Genomic DNA, 26,390 nt, shown 5'->3' with positions numbered 1-26,390 from the left:
ATATGGCATTCCAGAATTATAGTACTTTTAAACTCATATAAAGAGAGCAGTATTTGTATGTTTAATGTATGTTTTCATATTTAAGCTCCTTGAAGATAAGTTCTATATACATTGTGAGTATATAGTATTAATACAAATCAGGTCATTACATTTTAACCTAGCTGACAAGGCAACCATGGAGGCAGATACCTCAAGCTTAATGGAAAAGAGAATCAGACATTGTTCTGCTGCTGCCCCTCATTTGTCCTTACATTTACGATTGCAGGTAGTTCCTTGCAAGTTTAAATCGTTGTCTCGTTAGTGGTTAAAGGAGAATGTAAGAGTGGAAAATGGAATAGGGGAGAGAAAAAGAAGAAGATATTATATCAAAGATGGCTTGGTGAAGCCTTCAGAGAGTTCAAGGTAGAGCATTTTGGAAGGATTTTAAAGAGGACAATGGCATAGCTAAACCCTGCTATGCAACTTACCAGCTGTGTGTGCTTGGGCACTCACTTAACTCTCCTGAGTTTCACTTTCCCCTTCTCTAAAATGGGAATGACAGTATCTACCTCATAAAGTTGTGGGGGACTAAATAAGACAATGCATGTGAAGCATTTAGCAAAGTGTCTGACACAGATAAGCCCTCAATATGTTAGCTGTTATCGTTTTTGCGATGACATTATCCTTCTCTTCCATTTTACCCTCAGACCACAAAAAAAAGGGAAATCCTATTTTAACATACAGTAGAGTTTTCAGGTCTTTCTTGGGAAATTTTCAGTCATAAAAGTAGCCAACATGTTTTCCTAAGTTTCTAGGTTTAAAAGTTTTTCATAGGTTTTGTGGAAATAATTTAGCATAGTAAGAAAGGAGTAAGTTACGTTCTGTTTACAGTGTTGGTTAGTATGTTTAGGAGTTACGTAAAGTGCCTACGCTGCAGTAGGAGATGGTCCACATAAGCACCGTGTAACGTTATGCACAGATGCAGAAAATCCCTACACATTGGGCATGTTTTGAATGCGTGCAATGAATGTGCTTGTCTTATTCAGACTCCCACTTTCCACAGAATGTAGTATCTGAGAGTGACTGTAAATACGGCTGTTGCGTATACAGGCTCTGTATTACTCTTAGTGTCATTTTTATTTTCTTCTCCAAAAGATGTTCCAGGCATTCCTTCTTTTTGCCTCTTTGATTCTGATGAGTCTCTTTCAGACTCATTCTCCTTGGCAGAATGTTTTCATTGTAAGAAATTCATAAACACATCCAAAAGCAGCAGAAATCACCAAGAACCCATTTTCTCTCCCTCATCAGAACAGTGTTTTCTCTTTTTATTGTTTCAAATACCGTGACTCATTAATCTTTTTCATTTTAGGTAAAGTGTGGCTTGTTCTAACTTTTCTCTTTTTCCTCTCCTTATGTTTCTGTCCTGCACTGACCCTAAACAACAACAAAAAAACACAGGATGCCAAGAACCATGGTATCTAATTATGAGGCAGCATGGGTCAAAAAAACTAAGCCATTTCCTGGGAACATACAGGATCTGGATTTAAATCCTTGCTTTACTACTGCCTCTTTGTGTGACTCCCAGGAAGCACTTCTTTCTGAGCCTCAGTTTCTTCATATCTAAAAAGGAAGTAATTGGTATAGACTTATGGTACAAGTGCTTCTTGTATGCCTGTAAAGGCTTAATGGTCATTAATAGTTGTTACTATTTGTATCTCTACTGCCTGGAGACAACTGTTAGTTCAAGGACATTCATACTGTAGTCTAGCTTGTCTTTTGGTTAAGTCCTGGAATTCCATTTGTGGTGTTTTATATTTCAGTCAGGTGAATTTGCGTGCGGTGGTCCTTGCCCAGGCTGATCTCGCGTACGTCATACAACTTCCTGTATCACATGGCAGTTGAGTTAGATGCTCCCTCACAGTTCGGGCGGGCTTATACCTGCCCCAGGATGATGTGCTCTGCAGACATCTGGACAGAGCCTCTTCCAGGAGAGATTTTAGAAGCAATGCCCTTCTTCCGTCGTCTTTAGCTCGTTGATAATCAGGATGCTTTGGCATCTTCCTCGACTCAACGCCTATACCACCACCATCACCACTGCTGCCACCACTGCTGGCCTGCCACTGTCCCACTAAGGTGGGATTTCTCATTTTTGGCACTATTGACATATTACAAGAACCAAACCAGTTGCTGTCGGTCGATTCATTGACGTATTAGGCCAGATAATTCTTTGTTGTGGGACTGTCCTGTGCATTGTCAGATGTTTAGTAGTATCCCTGGCCTCCACTCACTAGATGCCTGCCATGATAATCAAAAATGTCTCTAGACATTGCCAAGTGTCCCCGGAGGAGCGGGAGGCAAAGCATTCCAGTTGAGAACCACTGGTCTAAAGCACATGCCAAATCATCTGTCACGTTTCTGTCTGCGTAGCACAGGGCTCCAAATATTACTTGCTCTCAGTAACCATGTGCTTATCTACCTACCTTCTTCCTCAGTGGTTAAGGAATGCTGTTTGTTTACCAGGTGGGCAGAAACAAAATAGGAGATACGTAGACCTAAGAGCTCAAAGTAGAAAACTAGTTACCACTTCCTAAAACTGGCCACTGGTAATTATGTCCTCTTTCTTCTCTTTCCTTGCTGAAGATACCCTTTGCCCTGCTATTAAAACCACCACACCCCATTCCTACCAGCTCTCATTGTATCTCTATGTCTCTCTGTGGCTCCAGCTTATGTTTTCTTGTGTAACAGTGGAGGTGAGTGAGTAAGCATTTTGTTCCTGAAAGAGTCAAGCAAGGGGTAAAGAATGCAGTGCAAGCAACAAGATATGAGTGTTCATGTTCCCGCTCTGGTCTTTTTGCCCCAGAGAAAATCAGAAGTATGAGCATCAACCTGGTTTTGATATCTTTTTAACTTATACCTCGAAAGTTTGGGAAAGAGAAAGAGAAAGACATGTATGTCCCAAGTTTTTTGTAATGCCATTTCCTGTATTAAAGAGTAGTTTGGATGGAAACAAATGGGAACAAAATGTATTCGGGTGAACACTACTCTCTGCTGGTCGTTCTTCTAGATGCTGGGACACCACTGAACAAGACAGACAGAGCTCTCTCTACTGGAGCTTCCATTCTAGTACATGGATGCTCCTCTAATGCACTTAATGTGTTAAATATCTTACATACCCTAAACAGATTTCTATATCCCTAGTTATTTTATTCCATAAGTTTTGGCTAAAAGGTGTAGTGTTCTACAGTGTTGATAGCTGCAGAGCTGTAGGAGTATTTCTCTTGATGAGGTGTTGGAGTTTGCTGTGACTGTTATTTTTTATTATGTATTTGTTATATCATTTACGTTCTCTGATGGTCTTTTTAAAAACCTTGGAGAAATACTGTGAGAACATATTCTTCTCTGATGTGTCAGCCTTTCCTCCATTTGTCTGCCTGGAAGTGGTACCACTGGAAAGTGACACCACTTTAAAATTAAAACATGCCTCTAACAAACACTGTTAAAACAGTTACAGTAGCTGTGTCTTTCTCTGTCCTCCCTGCTGATAAAACCCGGGGAAAAAGTCCAAATAGCCAGTCAATGGCCATCATTTTATATATATATATATAGTGGCCACTATAGATATGACGTATATACAAAGAAGTCGATATAAAATGAAGCAGAAAAAAAGGCAGCGACATTTAAAATCACATTAAGCAAGCTGTCCCAAGGAGTACAGGTGTTGCATTGCATATGAATGTGGAGAAGAAAGGAAAACTAAAAAGAGCCCAGTGTCCAAAAAAAAAATTTGCGGCAGTGATACTTGACACCTCTGATCAACATCTGGTTTGTCTTTAGGGTCTCTGATGTGTGATAGATGCGGATGATAGTTCAGTGGTAATGTGATGCCTCAGAATCCCAAAGGGAGTGCCTGGAAATACACCAGTTCTTTTAAAGTTTTGTTTTTTACTCTCCATTTCAGATATGGTTTTGGAGAGGCAGGCAAGCCTAAATTTGGCATTGAACCTAATGCTGAGCTTATATATGAAGTTACACTTAAGAGCTTCGAAAAGGTGAGAAAATACCAACTTCTCTGAAATCATGGTAGATTTCTACTCCACCTACTTCCTATAAACCAGTATCTTGTATTAGTAGGTGTTATAGATAGTGTTTATTTGTATGTTGTGCTTTTCATCATCAAGTTTGTCTTGTCTCTGAGGCTGCTAGAGCACAGGACAACTGATGCAGCACAGCTGATACACAACGAAAGAGCTCCGTGTTCTTATTTTGTTCCTATGTGTCAGCCTTTTTTTTTTTTAACTTTTTGGGTAGAATCCAAGACTTGTTCCCTTATTTGTTCCTAGACTTGTTCTTTTTGTACTTTTATTTTTTTCCTGAGTTGAGGACAAAAAGGTTCGTGATCTGCCAAGCAGCTCCTTGAGGGGGTGGAGTGCAGTTTTTTTTGTGCTGAACGGATTGTCCCCTTTATAGAAGTCATGAAGTGGCCTTCACTATGGCTGCAAGTTATTATCCAGTATGCAAGACCTCACGGGCCACCAGGCTCTGTGTAAAGGACACAAGAGACAAACCTGCTAGCCCTAGGCCTTGTCTTTACATACCTGTCCAAATGGAGAAAAGGCAGAGTTTGCCAGTTGCCTTGGGTTCCAGAAACATTATGCCTAATTGAGCATATTTCCATCTCAGGCCCACCTCTGGAGGCTCCCAGCAGCGGTTTAACTGGAGAAGCACAAAGCATATGCCTGAGCTAGGTATGCTGTCGTCTTCAGCTAAATCCCCACTTGCATCACCAAAGCCCCACCTTCCCGGAGCCCCCCAAGGACTGCATTTTGCATTCCTTTTTTTATTCCCTCAGTGCTTACATCCATTTTCTGTACATTAAGCTTTTGACTGGAAACATGACCATTTATATTTTATTAGACTCAGAAGTGGAATCATTGTCCTGTGAACCTAAGAAAGTGAGGGAAGGACTGCTTTGGGTTTGCCCCCAACAGTGACGTTGCTAATCACACACCTCATGTTCCCCAAAACAAATATATGCTCTTGACGTGTCATCGCTGAAGGCCTGCTTGCTCAACACTGATCCTCTAATGCTGTCTTCATAGCTCATAGTTTTTTTTTTTTTTAATTACTGTTAAGAAGAGAGAAAATAATCATTGACATATGGTTATTTAGACCTTTGGCCTCCCTATTTCCATTTTTATAAAGTAACCCTCTGCCCCTTCCCAGCCATGGCCAGTGGACACTGCTTATTTATGAGCATTCTCACTGTGGTGTGCCATGAGCCTGCTCTCTGTCATCGTGCTCAGAACATATCCCACCCCTGTTTGGTGTACTTGAAACCATGTGAAGGTGTGTGATGTTATTGGGGACCATGAGATTTAATTTGCTGCCTTGTAGTATTAAGAATATATTTATACTCTGTGAAGATTGAAGCCAATATGAAAAATGGAAAGGGTTCGTGTTTCTCAGTTTTTAAATAATTAAGCTAAGTCGTTAGGGAGCAACATGGGGTTGCCAAAAAGACTAGTAACTTTCTCTTTATTCCTTTGAAAAAGAAAGGAAGGAAAGAAGAATGGAAGGATGAAGGAAGAAAAGGCTCTGACACAGAAGTACACCACTATATACCTTTTGAATAGAAAGAATTTTAGTTGCCCACTTAAACTTCATAATCCATAGACAGTAAATAGCACTGGCCACGCCCATTGTCACTTTTTAAAGGATCCCAGATTGTTCTGCTGACTCTGATCCTTCTGAATCCAGCTGGTCATATGGAAAGTGTAGTTGCCTCTGGATTTGTATCTATAATGGTAGAGACTAATGATACACAAAACAGAAACTAGCAGGTGATAATGAAATCATTTATCAATGGCCCTAAATTGGTGTTTCTGTATCAGCTTTACCCTGCTAATTATATTTTACTTGAAATTCCCCACATAGACATCTGCAAATTAGTACAGTTAGGAGGCCTTGGTATATCAGGTTGTTTCGGGGGTGGGAAGACAACCTCATGACCTAGCATTTTGAAAATTCTGTATGAAAATACAACTGTAACTTGACTAAAATAGTGTTCCCATTTTAGAGTTAAAAAACTGAGGCTTGAGAGACACAGCTTGGTAAAACTACAATAGTAGCTTAGTGGAGAGACTTGCAAGAGGAAAATAAGAGGGGTCGCTATAAGTCGTAATCGACTCAACGGCACTGGATTCTGGGAGCTTTCATTATATGGCCTTACCTTGTAATTCTGAGGACACACTCTTCAACAATTCTCAACCGTTTATGTTCCTTACTATAGTTTTGCCTGCTCCTCTCACTTTGGCAATAGCTTTGTTATCACGGAAAATGAGTTCTTGAAACAATATAAAGAACACTAGCCTATCAGTGAATTAGCAGTGGCACATAATTTGAAAAGCCAACGTGTTTTGAGGTGGGGTTATTTTCTAAATGTAGCTACTGTTTGTTCTTAAGGACATCAGCTGATGCTTTTCCTTCTCTGTTCAGCTAACCATTGTCACAAATTTACACACAGGCCAAAGAATCCTGGGAGATGGATACCAAAGAAAAATTGGAGCAGGCTGCCATTGTCAAAGAGAAGGGAACCGTGTACTTCAAGGTGTGTTAGTCCCTGTACAGTCCTTTCCATCTCAGAAAATTTACTCAAGTGTCAATGAATTGTGCTGATTTTCCCTACTCTGAATTCTATCAATACCCTCCTTGGTAAGAATGAGCCTGAATTTTTACAAGTCTGTCATCTCAGTATAAGAGATGATGGGAAAGAATGAATAAATGTGACTAAAAACACAAATACCTCTTACATATTCTACTCTAGATTGTAACCTTCCATTAAAGGCAGACCACCCATCACTATATCATTCAAGGCCTATAGTGTCTTGCTTGGCACATAGTCGGTACAAGTACTTGTGGAGTGAAAGAATGAATAGAATAATTATTAGCAAGTAATAGAATTCACTGGGATAAGTTTCACATCATTTTTCTTTGCACACTGTCTTGGTGAAATCACCAAGACACATGACAAAAGAAAAGAGAACATGCCCAATTTCAAAAGAACCTGACAAGAGGAGGAGAGTATTAGTTTCTTCTAATGGCCAGGATGATCCCTGCCATACGTGCTTTTGTCAGGAATCCTCAGAAAACCCCCACGAATGTTCATCATAGATTGCTTCTCTGAAACCCTTTTCGTAGTATCTAGGAATATATTTTCTACTTAGATCTTAAACCCTCATGTGTAAGGAAAAAAGAAATAGCACTTTGTTCAGTTTTATCAGTGCTGTATCCTTCGCTTCCCGCCCCCAAATATGTGCTATTTTTCTCTTTGTGAACCAGAAAGTCTTAGTGAGAAGGAGAGTTAGAAAGAGGAGGAGAGCTTTGTCGGGGTGGGTTTCTTTCTTTCTTTTCCCATGGTAGTTCATGATCAGAAATTAGATGACGTTTTTCAACAGCGTAAAGCAGTGATGTATAAATGCCCTTCAAGTCCTCATGGAGCATCTTATCTGAAGGTTGGGGAGGCAGCATTATCCCAGCTGAACCAACTAAAGCGTTAGGAAAAAAAGTATAATCAGCACAAAATTAACACAGCCAGAGGGCAACATGTATGGTTATTGTTTTTGAAACTTTGAGTTGAGACCCATTATTGGGTCCTGAAATCATTTTAGTGGAAGTGTATTGTATTATATATTAAGGATAAGTTTGACTTCATAAAACTTCTGTTTGTTCAGTTGTGTGTGAATGGGTAGTGGATGGTGATTTAAATTTAGTATTGCTTACTGTGGGCAAGGTCAAGTAAGTTTGAAATCCATTGATGTAGATAATATATTTATTTATTTATAGTTACTTATTATAGGGTCCCCATGAGTCGCAATTGGCTTGACAGCAAGAGGTTTTTTGGTTTTTATTGTAGCCACTAAAATAATGTATGGCTCACCAGAAAGCACTGGGGTGTGATAGAATGAGCTCTGATTGGGAAACTGGGTTCTGTGGCTTTCCAAATGATTTAAAGTCCAAAGAGGTTATTTTTTCATGTGAAAAGTGAAGGGAGTTAGACTAGATGATCCCCAGATTTCTTTCCAGCCCTACAATTCTGTTGGTTTCCAAACTCTTGAGAGTAAGTTTGACTTAATTCTAGTGGAGGTATACTGGATAAAAAAAAAAAAGATACTTCTTTTCAATTAAGATTCCAAGTGGGTTGTGTTGTATACCCATGTGTACACTACAGTAGGAAAACCTGGTGACGTAGTGGTTAAGAGCTACGGCTGCTGACCAAAGGCTGGCAGTTCAAATCTATCAGGTGCTTCTTGGAAACTATGGGGCAGTTCTACTCTGTCCTATAGGGTTGCTATGAGTTGAAATCGACTCAACAGCAACGGATTTGGTTTTTTAGTTTGGACGTTACAATAAAATGAAAATGTTTTGTAAAATCCCATAACACCTTAAGTCATGAATTGTGTTTCCTCTATTCATCTTTACCTATATATATTTCCCAAAACTGCTACATAGAATATTAACAATTTGGGGGGTTTGAAGCTTTTGGCATTTGACTAGAATTATTATCAACTCCGTGTAGTAAGGAAGCTGACCTATTCAGAAGCTCCTATTGGTTGCTGAAGATGAAGAACTCCGGAGAACATTACTGGTAATGAAATAATGTCACGAAGCCGTGTGTCATAGAACTGTGTCCTGGATATGTACAGAGAGATGGCCAGAATTAGGTGATTAGCAATGGAAGGCAGTGTGTAAGTGTCTGTACAATTACTTAACTTTATTGCTTGTTAGCCTCACAACTGCAACACTGATTTGCGTATTTCATAATATTAGGAACCTTCTAAAAATTACTGACCTTTGGATAAAATCTAGGTTAGCAGTCATACTTATGGAGCAAATTATTTTTAACATGTAATTTGATAGACAAAATCTTTCAAAACTTCAGTCCATTGGGGAAAAATTAATGAAAAGTTCAAAACCACTGATCTAAAACTTTTCTCCCAGAATGTCTCTGAACATTTTGTACTATTAAAAACTCCCCTGGGGGCACCTTCATAACTATAGGTAAAAGATCCCAGCACTGATCTTAGTTTCCACTGTAAGATTTTTCAAAATGGTAGGTAGGTAGTTCCCGAACACATTCCCTTTTTAAATTTCAGGGCAGGTTTCTATCTGCCACAGGGCCCTCCCGGGCCTCATCTTTCCAGGGTGTTTGACTTGGCACCTTGAACACATGCAGAGTCCAGATGTGTGGGTGGGGGGAAGGGGGAAGTGCAAATCTATGTTTTATGCCAGCAGCACATTGGAGCTCCATTTCCTTTGACCTGACAGTGTGGTTTACACCTAAGTGGGTAGATCTCTGCCCTTGTTGTTGGTGTTTGCCACCAAATGGATTCCAGCTCATAGCAACCCTACAGGACAGAGTAGAGGCGCCCATAGGGTTTCCCAGGAGCAGATCACTTGGTCTTTTCTCCTGTTGCTGAGGGGTTTGAACCTCCAACCTTTTGGTTAGCAGCAGAGCACTTTAACCATTGTGCCACCAGGGCTCCTTATCTCTCCTCTCAGTGGTGCTGAATTATACTTTTTTTTTTTTGAATGGGAATGATTTTGCTCTTTAGACTGTAAAATCCTCATTTCAACCTCTAAACACTAACAAGAAAAGTAGGAAAGGACTCTTGGTTTGGCTGTGAAAATAATTACTAAGCACAGATAAGAACATGATATTATGCCAGACATTGTGTGAGCCAGTCAGGCAGATGAGGGTTTTGCCGTCATAGCTGACAGTATTTTGCAGGACAAGAGCATTCGTTGTCACAACTCCTTGGTGCTTTGCTTTTCTGACTTGGAGGAAGGCTGAGGACACTGCTGAGCTTTCCTTCATGATATGGAGTTTTTGCGCCACCTTGTGGTCGTCGGCAGAAAGCATTCTGTTCTTACCCCTAAGCCGTTGCTGAGTGGTTTCCAACTCATAATGACCCTGTAGGACAGAGTAGAACTGCTCCATAGGGTTCCCAAGGCTGTAAATCTTTATAGGAGCAGACTACCACATCTTTCACCTGTGGAGCAGCTGGTGAGTTCAAACCATCCACCTTTCAGTTAGCATAGAACTTAACCACTACACCACCAAAGCCCCTGTTCTTAAGATCCCTAAAATAACCACTGAGCCCTTTTCAGACAAACCAAGCTTTGCTAAGTTTTCACCACTTTGCTGAACCAAGAGATTTAGAAACAAGTCATCTGCGACACTAGTTTAAAAAAAAATAGGTTTGAAAAACCTCATAAGAACAGAGTCCACAATGCCTTTTTTCTCTTTCCTTCATTCTTTTGGTATAGGGTTTCTCAACCCTTACACTATGGACATTTGGGGCCAGATAATTCTGTGTTGTGGGCTGTCCTGTGAATCATAGGATGTTTAGCAGCATCCCTAGCCCCTACCCATTTGATACCAGTAGCACCCTCCCCCCACCCCATTGTGACAACCACAGATTTCTCCAAACACTGCCAAATGTCCCCTGGGCAACAAAATCATCCCTATTTGGGAATTACTGTTTTAGTACATCAGCAGCAGGAATACTGCAAAGCAAGGACTTTTGCTCATTGGAAGTTGCTGTCTGATTAAAATGATATTCAATAGATAGATGAATGAGCTTTCTAAAAGTAATAATACTCTACCATGTGAGGAAACTATTATGAAGTCTTTTTTTTTAAGAAATCATAGCCTTACCGTTCTGATCATTCAGAGCCTACTGAACTGATAATGTGATAAGCTCTGGGTCTTTGTGCTCTCTCCTCCTCTTCTTTTTCTTTTCCTAAAGCAGTATATTAGAAAATAGTCAGAAAATTTAATAAGTATATTAAACATGAAGGAGTAGGGAGGAAGAACAAACTAGATATGAGAGGGAAAATGGTTGTCTTTCTTACCTAATCTAAATGAAACGACCTTTCATTTCTACCCACACCTCCATATCTAATCTCAATGATAGAAAAAGTGCATCTTATTTGCTTTGATTCCATAATTATATTCCTTTGACCGTAATATTTATCCAGCAGACCTTTATTAAGGGCCTCTGTGTGCTAAACCCTGTATATTCCAAAAGGGACATGTTTTCTGTCCTCAAAGAGCTCAAAGTCCAGTGGGAGAAAAACCAGTGACAGAGAGAAAACGCCAAACCCTGACATTGGTAAGATCTTTGTTCTTGTTCTTTTGTAGTGCCCAAAAAAGGAGTGGTAGGCCTAAGGCTATGACAAAAATATTAGTATTATAAAATTTCGTCAAGAATCTCAGCATTTATTATGAAAGGGCCTGGTTTCTATTTTTTAATTCCTGAGCAGAAAGGGTAATAAACTCGTTTCTGGTGCCCTTTTCCTTCATAACACCTCAGAATCCTTTTGCATTGGCTTCCTGCAGAAGGACTGGTGAACCCTGTAAGTCTTCCCTTACTTAAACAAGTGATTGGAGAAGATGGGTGGGGTAGGAGGAGGCAGGTAGCATCGTCCTGATTCAGACCCAGACCCCCAGTTGGAGCAGGTCTACCTCATCCTCATCACCAGAATATTGACACTGGGGCTTCTTTTCTCCAGGAAGAGCTCATTTCTTATGCCAGCTACTTGAGGTCCTCTACAACAGGAACACTCTCTTAGATCTCTGATTTTTCTCTTCTTACTCAAAGTCATTGGATGGGGGGTGTACATGGGGAGACATAACTCTACCCTGAGATGTTTTGATGGCTTTGACTGTGGTAAATCCTAGTATCATTGGTCAAACATTGAACTTACTGTCTTAATGGTCTGGCTGCTCTTCTGCCCTCTGGTAAGATATGTCATCTATGTGTTCAAGTTTATGGTCATCTCCTGCAAAGGAGAGCCCTTACCTGTACTCCCATTTTATTTGTGTTTTTACCAACTATCACTCCTGTCTTTCATTCATTTTTAAATGGCAGTGAACACATTTTCTCTGCCGAAGCATTTCTTATATAGAGCATATATGTAATTCATGTGATCATTCACAGCTTTTAGAATTTCGCCAACCACGTGAAAGAGCAAAAATATGATTCAGAGGAAGATTTTTCTCACATAGTTAGCTGACTGATACCTATGTGATTTATGTTGCTTTATAATTATTATTTACATCAGATGCTGCTGTTCAACTATTTATATTCCCATGGCCTATAGTTTAGATCACGGGTTGGCATACTGCAGCCTGTGGGTCACATTTGGCCTGCAGCCTGTTTCTGTAAATGAAGTTTTACTGGAACACAGGCACACCCATTCATTTATCTGTTCTCTGTAGTTTTTCTTGTGCCACAAACGATGAAGTTGAGTGGTTACAACAGAGACTGTTTGGCCACCAAAGCCTAAAATATGTATTATGTGCCCCTTTACAGAAAAAGTTTACCAACTTCTGGCTTAGGTAACTATGGTGTTTCTGTGTTTCAAACTGGCACTTGCCAGAATGCAGTGCTGAATGTCAGGAGAAAAGAGAGTCATCTACTAGTTACCATTCAAAGAAAAGTAACTTCCCCTTCAAGTAAACTGGTGACGTAATAAACTGCTTACCATTCTTTTGAAAGAATGATAAATGTTAGCACCAAAAATGTAGCCCAAAAGCCTTGATTCCCTTCTGCTGAAAGAACTGCCCATCTGAAAAGGATGGAATGGTAAATGCGAGCAAACAACATTATATATAGTGCACGTCCTGATCCAGCTTGTAGGTCACTGGGACTTCAAAAAAGAATGGGAAAAGGTGCCTGCATGGCCACCTCTGGAGAGCAGAAAGAAATGATCAAGCACCATGGTAGAAGGAGGGGATTGTTTTATTCTGAGGACTTGGTTTTCTGAGGGAAGGCTGTGACTTATACTTCTTTTGTTCCCCTACAGAGTCTAGTACAACAAATAAATGTTTGTGTTTTTATCCTAGGGAGGCAAGTACATGCAGGCGGTGATTCAGTATGGAAAGATAGTGTCCTGGCTAGAGATGGAGTATGGTTTATCCGAAAAAGAATCGAAAGCTTCTGAGTCGTTTCTGCTCGCTGCCTTTCTGAACCTGGCCATGTGCTACCTGAAGCTTAGAGAGTACCCCAAAGCTGTGGAATGCTGCGATAAGGTAAAGAGCCTCCTGGGCGATGGGCGCTAGAGATTCCAGAGCCCTCTCCCCGTCCCCACACGTAGTCATCTCTTGCTGCTTCTCAACCAAAGGTTGGACAGTTTTTTATTTTCCTCTGCTTTATTTCTATGTTTGGGGATCGTTTCTCAATACAAAATGGGAATTTTTTTTTAAAAAGATTTTGTTTATAGTCAGACTTTTCTGATGCCTACACTATTTGTAATGATCCATTATGAATGAAAATTTTGATAGAGTTAAACTGTTCTTAGAGTTAACTGTTCTTATCTTTAGCCTTCCTTAAACCTGTGACATTTGGTATCAGATGAGACACTTAACTCCTCAGGTTCAGATTAATAAGAATAGATTTAACTTAAGCCTTTCAGGACTTTAATAGGCTGCAACTGTTTACACAAAGGGTATATACAGGTCATTTTTTATTATAGTCATATTTATTCACTGATTAAGAGTACATGTAAATAAAGGCCCATGAAGCATCAGTAGCCTGCTCCCTATTCACAAATGTATTATTAATACTGTTACTGGTCTTTTAGTACTTTTGTATGTCTCCAGGACAATGGTTTATTATATGTACTACTCTGGTATTTCTGTATACCAGCAGATGCTGACAAGTATTTTAGGTGTTTGGTCTCAGGGTGAGCAGTGTATATTACATTATGAGTAAAATCTAATAATTAGATACATCTTAAAGATAGACATGAAAGGATAAGAAAAGGAAGAAGCCATTCTGTTTCTTACATTCTTTGTAAGATTCTTTTTGAATTTTGCCTGAGAAAGGGATGTTATTGTTAATTACCTTTTTAAAATTTTATGCTTCTTTATTATTATTGCTCTGAAACATGTTCTTGAGTGTAGGGTAGCTAAAGCAAAAGTAAGAAATGATGAAGTCAAAGAGCTGAACAGAAGATCTCAAAGAGCGGCACAAGAAGTAAAGTTCTGTAATAAAGTGTACAGAGACCTGGAGTTAGAAAACCAAAAGGGCAGAACAGGCTCAGCATTTCTCAAGCTGAAAAAACAACTGAAGAAAAAATTCAAGCCTTGAGTTGCAATATTGAAGGATTCTATGGGTGCATCAAAAGAAGATGGGAAGAATATACAGAGTCACCCTATCAAAAAGAATTGGTTGACATTCAGCGATTTCAAACCAAAAACTCACTGTCATCGAGTTAATTCTGACTCATAGTGACGCTATGGAACACAGTAGAACTGCCCATAGGGCTTCCAAGCTTGTAAATCTTTATGGAAGCAGACAGTCACATCTTTCTCCTGCAGAGCGGCTGGCGGGTTTGAACTGCTGACCTTTCGGCTGGCAACCGAATGCTTTAACCACTGTGTCACCAGGGCTCCTGACTCAACCATTTCAGGAGGTAGCTATGATCAAGAACCGATAGTACTGAAGGCATTTGCAAAAAACAAGGCTCTAGGAATTGACGGAATACCAGTTGAAGTGTTTTAAGAAACAGACGCAACGCCGGAAGTGCTCACTCTTCAATGCCAAGAAGTTTGAAAGAAGCTACCTGGTCAGCCAACTGGAAGAGATGCATATTTGTGCCCATAAAGTGCTCATGAACCAGAAAGATGTTTACCTGTGTTTTATTGACTACACAAAGGCATTTGACTGTGTTAGCCAAAATTATGGATAACACTGCGAAGAATGGGAATTCCAGAACACTTAATTGTGCACATGCAGAACCTGTACATAGACCAAGAGGCAGTTTTTCCAACAGAACAAAGGGATACTGCATGGTTTAAAATCATGAAAAATGTACATCAGGGTTGTATCCTTTCACCGTACTTATTCAATCTTTATGCTGCGCAGATAATGCGAGAAGCTGGACTGTATAAGGAAGAACACGGCATCAAGATTGGAGGAAGACTCATTAATAGCCTGCGATATGCAGATGACACAAATATCCTTGCTGTAAGTGAAGAGGACTTGAAGCACTTAACTGATGAAGATCAAAGACTACAGTCTACAGTATGCATTACACCTGAACATAAAACAAAAATCCTCACAACTGGACCAATAAGCAACATCACGATAAATGAGAAAAGGTTGAAGTTGTCAAGGATTTCGTTTTACTTAGACCCATAATCAACGCCCATGGAAGCAGCAGTCAAGAAATCAAACAATATATTGCATTAGGGATGTCTGCTGCAAAAGACCTCTTTTAAGTATTAAAAAGCAAAGATATCACTTTGAGGACTAAAAAAAAAAAAGCATGCCTGATCAAGCAATGGTGTTTTTAGTCGCCTCATATGCATGCAAAAGCTGGACAATGAATAAGGAAAACCACGGAAGAACTGATGCCTTTGAATGTGGTGTTGGCGAGGAAAATTGAATATACAACGGACTGTCAGAAGAAGGAACAAATCTGTCTTGGAAGAAACACAGCTAGAATGCTCTTCAGAAGCCAAGACGGCAAGACTGTGTCTCACTACTTTGGAAATGTTATCAGGAGGGACCAGTTCCTGGAGAAGGACATCATGCTTCATAAAGTAAGAAGATGAGTGAAAAAGAGGAATATCCTCGATGGGATGAATTAACACAGTGGTTGCAACAGTGGGCTCAAACTAATGACCATTGTGAAGACGGTGCAGGACCAGGCAGCGTTTTGTTCTGTTGTACATAGGGCCGCTATGAGTCAGAACCAACTCAAAGTACAGCGCCTAACAACAACAGTATTATGAAAGTAATATAAAATTATTTAAAACTCACACATTACAGAAATACACAAAAAAGTGAAAGTCCACTCAAAATTTTGTTGGCCCTCTCTCCTAAGCCCGCAGTCATCACTTCATATACACATTCACATTCCTTCTGTTTTTTCCATACATATAATAGCACATATGTGAATATATTTTTTAGATGAGAATATATATAGGTTTAAATTGAGATGTATAGTTTTAGAAAACAAGGACATCTTTCTGCATCTCATCAGCCCATATAGCACCCCCTCATTCTCTTTAACAGCTATATAGCACCCCTTGTATGCAGCTATCATCCACTTTGGTACATTTCCCGGTTTTTGATTATACAGCATCTCTCTTGCACACCTGTGAGATCGTTTCTATGGGATAAATTCCTAGAAGTGGAAATATTGGGTCAAAAGGCATGAACATTTTCAATTTAAATACATAAAATGTTATCCTTGAGTATTGTTAGTGCTTTTCCTTTTTTGTCATTGTTGTTGGGAAAAAAAATTCCTGATTTCCATTTTTACTTCTTGGTCGCTAGTGAAGCTGCACATCTTTTTGTTATTTACTAGCCATTTATATTTCTTCTCTAAATTGCCCTTTCACATCCTTTGACTAGATTCTTTGTCTCTTTTCTGTTGATTGACATAGTCCTTATCAACCCTTTGTCTGACAGATAGGGAGCCTGTTCTCATTTGTCTTTTAACTTTATTGATGGTATCTTTCTCTGTTAAGAAAGCTTTAACATTTATGTAGTTAGAACTGTCCTCTCCTTTCTATTTAGAAAGATCTTCCCTATCATGTTGTTGTGTGCCATTAAGTTGATTCCAGTTTGTAGTGACCCTACTATAAGATTATAAAAATAACCCTGTTGTATTTTATGAGTTCTTTTACATATGACTATGTCGTTGTTGTTGTTACGTACTGTCAAGTCGGTTCCGACTCATAGCGATCCTATGCACAACAGAACGAAACAGTGCCCGGTCCTGCACCAGCCTGACAATCGTTGTTATGCTTAAGCCCATTGTTGCAGCCAGTGTATCAGTCCACATTGTTGAGGGTCTTCCTCTTTTCTGCTGACCCTGTACTTTACCGAGCATGATGTCCTTCTCCACATAATTGGTTGAAAATTTATTTTTGTTGTTATGATATAAAGTAGATGTTTAACTCTTTTATTTTCTATGTTAGTAGCCACCATCTCGACCCCATTTATTGCAAAGTTAATCCTTTCCCCACTGACTTGTATTACCTTTGTCGTTACTAAATTTGTTTATACACGTTTGTGACTGTTTCTAAAATCTTTGTTCTGTTCCAATGACCTGTTTCCATGTGCCAGCAACTGAACTGTTTTAATTTCAGTAGTTTTATAGTGTGTTTTTTCCTCTGATAGGACTAGTCTCTTCTCGTTATTTTCCTTTTTTATTTTTTCCCTGCAAAATTTTCTCAGCCATCCTTGGGCATTTGCTGGTTCTGATAAACTTTCAAATGTACTTCGCAGGAGCCTCCTTCCCAGGTCCTCTTGGGAGTCTTTATAAGAATTGCATTAAATACAGAAATTAATTTGGGGAGTTTTTTTTTTTTTTTGTATTTTGGTAAGTAGTATATAATTATTTTGTACACTGTCTTTTCAGTATGCCTCTTCTAACTCCCTTGGCCAAAGAGTTTTGATAAGTTATTTAGAAAGATAAGAAGAGTTACATTCTATCTTCCTAAAATGTAGACCATCTATTCATAGGCCCTTGGACTGGACAGTGCCAATGAGAAGGGCTTGTACAGGAGGGGTGAAGCCCAGCTGCTTATGAATGAGTTCGAGTCAGCCAAGGGTGACTTTGAGAAGGTGTTGGAAGTGAATCCCCAGAATAAGGCTGCAAAGCTGCAGATTTCCACGTGCCGGAAGAAGGCTAAGGAGCACAATGAGCGGGACCGCCGGATATATGCCAACATGTTCAAGAAGTTTGCAGAGCAGGATGCAAAGGTATGTGCAGGAGCCACCTGCCTTCCGGTAGATCAGTAACTGACCTTCCCCCTTTGATTTTTTGTTCTAAGAAGGTTAAGGGTAGGGCAGGGGGACAGGTGGACAACCCTAGAAACACCAGAACAGGGAAAATGACTTGTGATATGAAGCCGGTTTGGATTCAGAGGTTTAATACAGCTGTTTCCACTCATCAAGGGCACATACTTGTGAGGCCTTGGCATGTCCATGCGAGAGATGAAGAAAATAAAGTCCCTAAAGAAGTACTAAAGCTTTTGTCATTTTAAAAAATCATAAATGCATTTCATACACCACCCCCACCCCCCAAACTAATACCTCCTTGTTGAGACTTCTGATTTTCCCAGGAAATGGTCTATTATATGGAAGCCCCATCATCATGCCCTCTGCCTTGAGGTTCTGGGGCCAGCCTGGCAAATGTGATAGGAAAGGTCTGCGTAGAGAGAGGTCAGCCTCCCCTTGCGGCATGGTTGTAGCCTGGTCCTGAGTGCTTCCTCAACTCCCCAACCCCCTTTGTCACGTGGACTTGACTGTTAAACAGCAGCAAGACAGTCATTTTAACTAGGGAAAAGTGAAAGCTCCCACTGTCACTATTGGGAGCACAGCCCTGGCTTACCCAAATGGACAAACCTAGATAAAGTTATTGTAATGCACTCTCTTGTGTTTTTATTTTATTTTTTAATGCACTCTCTTGTACTTGATAAACAGTTTGGAGGAGCCAGAAGTTAATTGAACATCTCACTTCTTTCATCTTTAACCCTCTCAATTTCTTATTCCATCTTCAGGAAGAAGCCAGTAAAGCAATGGGCAAGAAAACTTTAGAAGGAGTCACCGATGAAAAAGGAACAGAAGGTCAAGTGATGGAAGAAGAGAAACCTGAAGGCCGTGTATGACCCCACGCTAAGGAGGGAAGAGAGGCCTAATGAACTCAGCCCCCTCCTCAATAGGCTTTCACCCAACTCAGGACTAAGCAGTGTTTAATGTAAAGTTTGTTATAGTCTATGTGATTCTGGAAGCAAATGGCAAAACCAGTAGCTTCCCCAAAACAACCACCCTGCTGCTGCCCAGTGCACTCATCGAGGGGTGGCATGGGACCACTCTAGGTGGCGCAAAACATGGAAATGACTGTTGGTGTGGAGAGAGTGAACCAACAGACCAAGTCCGGCTCATTTCAGTTTGTCAACTTTCAGTATCCAGTTCAGGGTCCCTCGAGATAATCATAAGTTGGGGCTGTCTGTTGTGTTTTACATTTGATTGCATTTGATTGAACTTTAATAGCACTGCCGAAACCTGAAAAAAAAAAAAAAAATGCTCAATGAATTTCTCCTTTACTGTAGTTGGGTGGGGTGGGGGAAGGGGGGTGAGGCTTTGTTTTTTAAATGAGTGAAGTGCTACAAATGCAACCTGTTGCATTTTTAACCAACAGAATCCACAGTAAAGGGTCCGATCTCCCCTCAGGTACACAGTGGTGTCACAGACTTGGAAGCCAGAACTGCAGAGGCCACTCGCTCGCTGCCTTAACCTCCTCCTAACCCCCCTCGTTAGCACAGCCTCCTTGTGAAGTGGGTTTCTACCAGGCCCCGCTTGTCCCTCGGGGAGGAATTCTGTCATTCCCAAAGCACTTCTGCAATGATAGTGAGCAGACGGGTGTTTCTGGATTGGCTTTCCCTGTTTTGTATGAGGTTCTGAGTTGCTGAAATGTGAAAGTAGCAATTAGAATTGTGCTTTCCCCCCTTCTCTATTCCTTTTAAATAATGAGTACAGTCCTGCCTGCTTGCATTGCTACTGTTCAGTTTCTTGTTTCCATTCTAATTTTTGTTACTAAGAACTTCAGACTTGTTCTTATAATATCTGAGACCTGGAGTGGATTTATTTACATATCCATTTAGGATTGATGCAGCTTTTTTGTCTTCTTTTTTAAATTACTGGCACATAGACATATATATACTGGTTTATGGAACTTCATTTACACTCCTATATCATGCCAAAAACATTGACTTCTTACTAAGTAGTTTAATTTTTAAAAACAGAATCTGTGGGGCCGGGGAAAAAAGTAGTTCCTCTTCTACATTAAGGGTTTTACTTGCAGGTTTGACACGCAGTTGCTTTTGCCCCTGCGCTGATAGCTTCTTTGTTCTGGTGTAAGTTGTGGAAAGAAGGATGGAAAACAGTTTCCCATGCAGGTACATCTAACCCAAATCTCCAGTACTTGGGCATTGAATTAGGGCAAGTCTTAAATATGTACGTGTAGCTGAATTTTAGTCCTTACGGGTAAATGAGATTGAGCATGGCTTTCCGTTTCCACAGCCTAAGAAATGCTCATGGGACTGCATTTGGTAACCCATGGAACGGTTCACTTAAACCTGGGACATCTCAGTTTTCTAAACCTTAAAGGAACACTGGCAGTTATGTTTTAGATTATTTTTTTATTTTTCTGGTGGTTTTAACCAAACGCTTTCATTGTTAGGTTAGGACACACCTTAAAACCTAAAGATGAAGTTGTTTCCTTTTATACCAGTTTTTTTCTCCATGAACAAATGGAATTAAGTTTTGAGTTTTTTCCTTTCATTGTAACTAAAACCCCTCTAGTTTCCAATTTATGCTTTTGTCTCTTTTGTGAACTATTTCTTATAAAGTCCCAATCTTACCTAAGAAATACGAAAAGCAAAAATTGATTTTGCTTATTTTCTTAACTGTTTGATATTTGTAGCTCTGTTGACTAGAGCATGATTCCAAGGAGGCCAAGAGTGAGATTTGATCCCCAAAAGGCCGGTTAGCTTTTAGCAGGTAACAGATAAAAATACTATTCCAAAAATCAGAGTATCGCAGCTAGCTGTCTCCCAAGTGTGTGTTATGGGTCAGAAGAGGGGCCTGGGTAAGACTGTGGAGGAGGGAGGGAGTTGGGGGAGAAAGTGTGTGAGTGGCTCTCAGCAGGTGATTAAGATGTGCCCATCACCACTCAAGAAAAAGCAAGTTCACATATTCTTGTATCAAATTCAATAATCTTAAAACAGTTTGTGGAGAAATCGCTGATACCTTTGAACCGTCTTTTTAGACTGCACACAGAGTGAGGAGTCAGCATATGATGAATTAAAAACAAATTCTTTTGTTTTTTAAACCATCATTTAGATGTACTTTTTTGTGTCCCCTAAATAAATTGGAAAAAAAAAGGTGATTTCCCATTGTTCTTTGTTTTGCTTAAATAGCCTTCAGGGAAAGTTGTTTTGGTTGGAAAGCTGTGGTGGGGCAAAGTTGAAGAAATGAGACATCAGAAAAATTGGAAAGAGACAATATTTTCATGCTCTTTAATATACAACCTGAAATCACTATTGGGGTAGAGGCAGGGGAATTATGCATCCTTGTTAAAATGAACCAAATAATTGGGAAAATAAGATTTTGTTTTTTTTATTAGCTGGTGGATAACTCTACCTTTTAAACTGATTTTAAGGTAGGTTCAGTTTTTTTTTTTGTGCCCTTTAGTAAATATGTGAATTAGCATATAAATAAGCATATTTGAGGCAATGTTCTATGTTAAGTGTCCTTTCTTAAGTAGCATATTTCATCAGATACTCACTGGTAATAGACTCCGAAGGCCTAAGGAGATGATGCCTCCTACACTTCAATCCTAATTGACACTGCAAAGGCAAGGTGTGAGGTGCTGGGAGGGTGCGGGCCTTTCACAAATGGGAGGGGAAAAAAGTAACCATTTTGAAATAGTGCTCAAGGGAAACTCCTTTACCAGGGCCTAACCAAAAAAGAGGAAGGACCCCAGTGGTGCATTGGTTAAGAGTTCGGCTGCTAATCAAAAGATTGGCAGTTCGAATCCACCAGCTGCTCGTTGGAAACCCTATGGGACAGTTCTACGCTGTCCTATAAGCTTGCTATGAGTTGGAATCGACTAGAAGGCAGCAGGTCTGGTTTTCCTTTTTGTTTTACCACTGAGGCCTTACAGACTGGTTGACACAGGTTCAAAGCCCCCTTTGGTCTCAGAGTTCGTTGCTTCATCTCTGCATTTGAATTAAACTCTTCCCTCCTTAAATTATTTGGCAATGAAATAATTTCCTTTATTTGCATATTTTTTCTAAACACATAGTGGTTATACAAGGGACCTGGAGGATGAGCAAGGGAAAATTTTCTAGCTGTCAATTCGTGATGTCAGTAATCCAGAGGCAGCCTGCACCGCGTTCAAGGACAAGGAGCACTGCCAAGAGCTTTGCCTGTGCTTCTTGGGCTTGTTCTTGATTTTTTGTTTCGTTTTTTTGTTTTTCTGGCAGCACTTTGAACTCCCTTCTTTGGTGTGGTGCTTTGGAACCCTAACCCTAACCCAACCCGGGGAGACTGTCACCACCACTGGTGACAAAATGCGTTGAACTTGAGCTGGTTTGTCAAAATCCCAGAACTCTGAACTCCCCTACCTAGCTGGACCTTTTTTCTATCTCCTGGCTGCTTAGGCATTTGAATAGCAGTGACTGACAAGTGTGCATATAAGGGCATCCTCTAATGGTTGGAAAAAGCTTCTGGGACCTTCAGTGTTACTCTTCAGATTTCCGCTCTTACATGTCTGACATAGAGGATTTCTGTGGGAGGTAGGAGGGATGTATGAAAAGAAGACACTGTCATCCTGACACTGCTACTTGCATAATTTTCTGTTGACCCGTAATTGTGCATAATCTACATGTGTGACCCTAATAATGCATTACAAGAAAGGGTGTCACTGAAAGTAACTCCCAAGGCCTTTGACAGCCTTCTGTTGCAGCTGACTTCTGCCTCCTGATGGAACAACTCCAGCATAGCCCAGAATGCAGGGGTTCTGTGTCAGCCGCAAGTGAGGGGACCCAGGAAGGGGAGGCAGCCAGCCCATGGTCATCCAGTGTCCCGAGCCCATACACAATTCCAACATAGTTTTTCATTTTTGTTTTTTCCTAGTCTGAGGCATGATTCTCTTGACATACGGATTGAGATGTTGGTAGTTCCTTAAAATCTCCAAGCATTTGGTAGAATTGAAATGACAGCAGAGCCACAGGCCTCTTATTCTACTTTGGAATTGAGCTAATGTGGGAAATTCACCCAAGTGTAATAAGGACAGGTAGTGGATTTGTTTTTTAAAGCATGCGCTGGGTAAAGAAACTTCTGTGTTTGGGGTTCTTGTCTTTTCAGGTCCTTTATAACTCCTCACCACCCATCACCGTGGAATCCTGATTAGAGCAAGAAAAAAGAAAAGGTTTTCCTCTGCACTCTGCCAGTTTGAGCACACACTTGGATACCCATGCCTGAAGGGATGCCACTTTTTTCCTAACATAAGCTCAAGGGCAAGTAGTGAAATCCTTAGTGATCTGTGCCCACCAGCCAGGCATCGACAAGGGTAGGGTAGGTATGAGCTGCTGCAGACAATGCAGAGGACAATGCCCTGCAGCAGCAGATGAAAACTGGTCACAGCTTCCATTTGCTGAGTACTCGCTAGATGCCAGGCACTTAAGTCCTCTTTCCACTCACCTTCCAAATACAAAAAGAAGGTGGCTGCTGCATTTCCACCTTCCGAAGGAATTCTGAGGCACATATTTCCAATTTGGCTTAGCTGACAACATAGGCCATAGTCTCTAAGCCTTTCCTGACATGTTAAATACTTCCAACCTGTGTCTTCTTTGGGATAATGAGTTTTCATAAGGTAACGCCTTGCTGTGATGTGTGCTGTCGAGTCAACTCAGATTCACAGCGACCCTATAGGACAGAGTAGAACTGCAGCAAATGTTTTCAAGGCTGTAAATCTTTACAGGAGCAGATCTCCAGGTCTTTTCTCCTGCAGAGCAGCTGCTGGGTTTGAACCGCTGACATTTCTTTTGCTTAGCAGCTGAGTGCTTAACCATTGTGTCACCAGGGATTCTTCACCTTGCTGTCAGCCTTACGATTTGGCCTGCAGTTATCTCCTTAAAGTTTCTGACCAAAGAGGGAAAGTGAGAACAGGAAGTTAATGGTTAATGTCTTAGTTATCTACTGCTGGGGCTATAACAAAATTACCACAAGTGGATGGCTTTAATAAAGAGAAATTTATTCTCTCACAGTCTAGTAGGCTAGATGTTCAAATTCAGGGAGTCAGCTCCAGGGGAAAGCTTTCTCTCTCTGTTGGCTCTGGAAGAAGGTCCTTATCATCAATCTTTTCTTGGTCCAGGAACTTCTCAGTGCAGGAACCCTAGGTCCAAAGGATGTGCTCTGCTCTGGGCATTGCTTTCTTGGTGGTACGAGGTCCCCCTGTCTCTGCTAGATTCTCTTTTATGTCTCAGAAGAGATTGACTTTAGACACAACCTGATCTTTAGATTGAATCCTGCCTCATTAACATAACTGCCTGTAATTCTGCCTCCTTAACATCATAGAGGCAGGATTTACAACACAGGAAAATCATATCAGATGACAAAATGGTGGCTAATCACACAACACTAGGAATCATGGCCTAGCTAAGTTGGCATTCTTGGGGGACACAGTTCACCCCATAGCAGTATTTGAGGATACGATGATTAATTCTAGTCACTCTAGTCCTACCTACTAAGTTATCTATGACTTTGTATCAAATCTGCATAACCATGTTTCCATACTGAAGACTCCAGATCTTTTTCCACAGTCCAGAAACTTAAGCCCACGTGTGTACTGTAGGTCTCTGTTGATACCAGTCTTCCTACAGCCTGAACACTTAGAGTGGTTTCTAAAATCATGTGCTCCCATCCCCCCACTGAAAGGCATGGGAACTCCTTCATTCCTTTACTCCTCACCATCCCCAGGACCTAGAACATAGTAAACGAAGAAAAGAAAGACCAAACCCATTGTTGTTGAGTCTGTTCCAATTCACGGTGACTCTGACTACCCCATAGGGTTTCCAAGGAGCGCCTGATGGATTTGACCTGCCGACCTTTTGGTTAGCAATAGATCTCAACACTACACCACCAGGGTTTCCAAAGTAGATAATAAATGAGGGTTCTTGAGCTTTCTCGTAAAGCAGCCTCTCATCTCAACCTCAGTGGCCCGTCTACATCCTTGTGACTGACTTTTTTTGAGATGTGGAGGCCAGAACCACACAGTCCTCCAGCTATCCCTGCAACATGCTTTTGTGTCTTCAATTTCTTTCCAGGTGATGAACCAGCAACAACTTGACTTTTGGAGGGGCCATAACTGCAAAGTTCATGATCTTAGGGCCACAATGATCCTAAATCTATTTCTAGGTCACAAAACTAAAGAGTTCATCAGCCTAAACAGATCAAATGTGAAGAGATTTTTCCTTACAAGTGTTTCTAGGACCATACTCCTGGCCCTGGTGCCCTGGTCAGCCAGCCAGGTAGACCCCAAACATTTATGGCCACTGTTGCAAACTAGGAAACCCTGGTGGTGTAGTGGTTAAGGGCTATCTATGGCTGCTAACCAAAAGGTAGGCAGTTCGGATTGACCAGGCACTCCTTGGAAACTCTGTGGGGCAGTTCTGCTCTGTCCTACAGGGTGGCTATGAGTCGGAATTGACTCCATGGCAACTTTTTTTTTTTGGTTGCAAACTAGGCACTGTTCCACATGCCAGGGACACAGAGGTGAAGGCCACGGTCGCTTGCACTTACGCAGCTCACTGACAAGTGAGAAATGAGGCACGCGGATGGCTTGCCCCTGCAGATCATCTGCTACTGATACCTACAAAACCTGGGGAACACAGCAGACAGCTCCATGCTGCCGCTTCTGCTTCCCTGCTCAGTCTGTCTTGCTGGGGGCTGGTCAAGCTGGGGCCCACCCACAGCTCTTGTCAGACCCTTATTTGGCATGTGACCTTCCGCAGTCCCCTCTCCAGCCGGCCACTGTTCCCCTTCATGCTCCTTTCCTGGGGTCTGGGCTGCAAAAAATGCTCTGATACGAAATACCCCCAGGCCCACCCTGGGCTCCACTGGGCCCTCTGGTGCTGGGCTCAGCCTGAGTGGCTTCTCCTGGGGGCAGAATCTTAATCTCCTCCTCAGAGCAGGCCCTCACTTTTACAAGGTACTCCAGGCAGAAGTCTGGGGAACAGTGAGCAACTATGCCCTTAGGTCCATTTTTCAGTTATCTGCCCGCTGGACTGCAGCTGCAAAAGACCCAGAAGCTTCCTTTATTTTCAAAGCAACAGGACAGGCACACCAGGCCTAATGTTTACTACACAGCATTGGGTTTCAGGAAAACATGTTTTTCATATGTCTTAATTAGAGCTAGAACTAAGCCCCTCAGAGGGGTGTCATTTCCTGACTATCCCTGGGAAGCACCACACCCCTGGCTGCCAACATGCTCTGCACAGAAAGCTGCTCTGTTCTTCCTCTTCCCTTTCTCTCTCTCTCACATATACACAAAGTCACTCATGGTGTAAGTTACTGTATGGGTTTCTAAGCTTTCTCTGAGCCCAGCTATGTCTTGTTGACAGAGTGAGTTGTGAATATGAGTGTACAGTGAGGCTCTGCACCCTTTAGTTGTTACCAAACATGATATTAAATAAACAAGCCATGCCACTTCTGGGCTGTGAGTCTTGACACTGGGGCACCCTGAGTCGGCTAGTTGATGGCCAAGACCAGACTTCCTGTAGATGGTGCTACTCACCTCTGTGATGTGATCTCCTGGTC

At 41.1% G+C, this 26,390-nt stretch overlaps 1 protein-coding gene across 4 annotated transcripts in view; it reads left to right on the top strand.

Moving 5' to 3' along the window:
• Window positions 1–24,333, top strand: part of FKBP5 (FKBP prolyl isomerase 5) — a 119,859-nt gene extending 95,526 nt beyond the window's left edge. For 3 of the 4 annotated variants that reach the window (XM_049891742.1, XM_049891800.1, XM_049891860.1), the window contains exons 7-11: window positions 3,938–4,028; window positions 6,503–6,586; window positions 12,890–13,075; window positions 17,526–17,765; window positions 18,566–24,333. In XM_049891742.1, coding sequence (XP_049747699.1) covers window positions 3,938–4,028; window positions 6,503–6,586; window positions 12,890–13,075; window positions 17,526–17,765; window positions 18,566–18,673 — 709 coding nt within the window. In that variant the 3' untranslated portion in view covers window positions 18,674–24,333. Of the gene's footprint in view, window positions 1–3,937; window positions 4,029–6,502; window positions 6,587–12,889; window positions 13,076–17,525; window positions 17,766–18,565 lie in introns of those variants that run through there. The other variant, XM_049891930.1, reaches the window with a different exon arrangement.
• The last annotated feature ends 2,057 nt before the right edge of the window (window positions 24,334–26,390 follow it).

This window comes from Elephas maximus, chromosome 1 (genome assembly GCF_024166365.1).
Source record: "Elephas maximus indicus isolate mEleMax1 chromosome 1, mEleMax1 primary haplotype, whole genome shotgun sequence".
Classification (NCBI taxonomy): domain Eukaryota; kingdom Metazoa; phylum Chordata; class Mammalia; order Proboscidea; family Elephantidae; genus Elephas; species Elephas maximus.
Note: the sequence above shows the minus strand (reverse complement) of the source record. Positions and strands in the feature narration are given on the sequence as shown.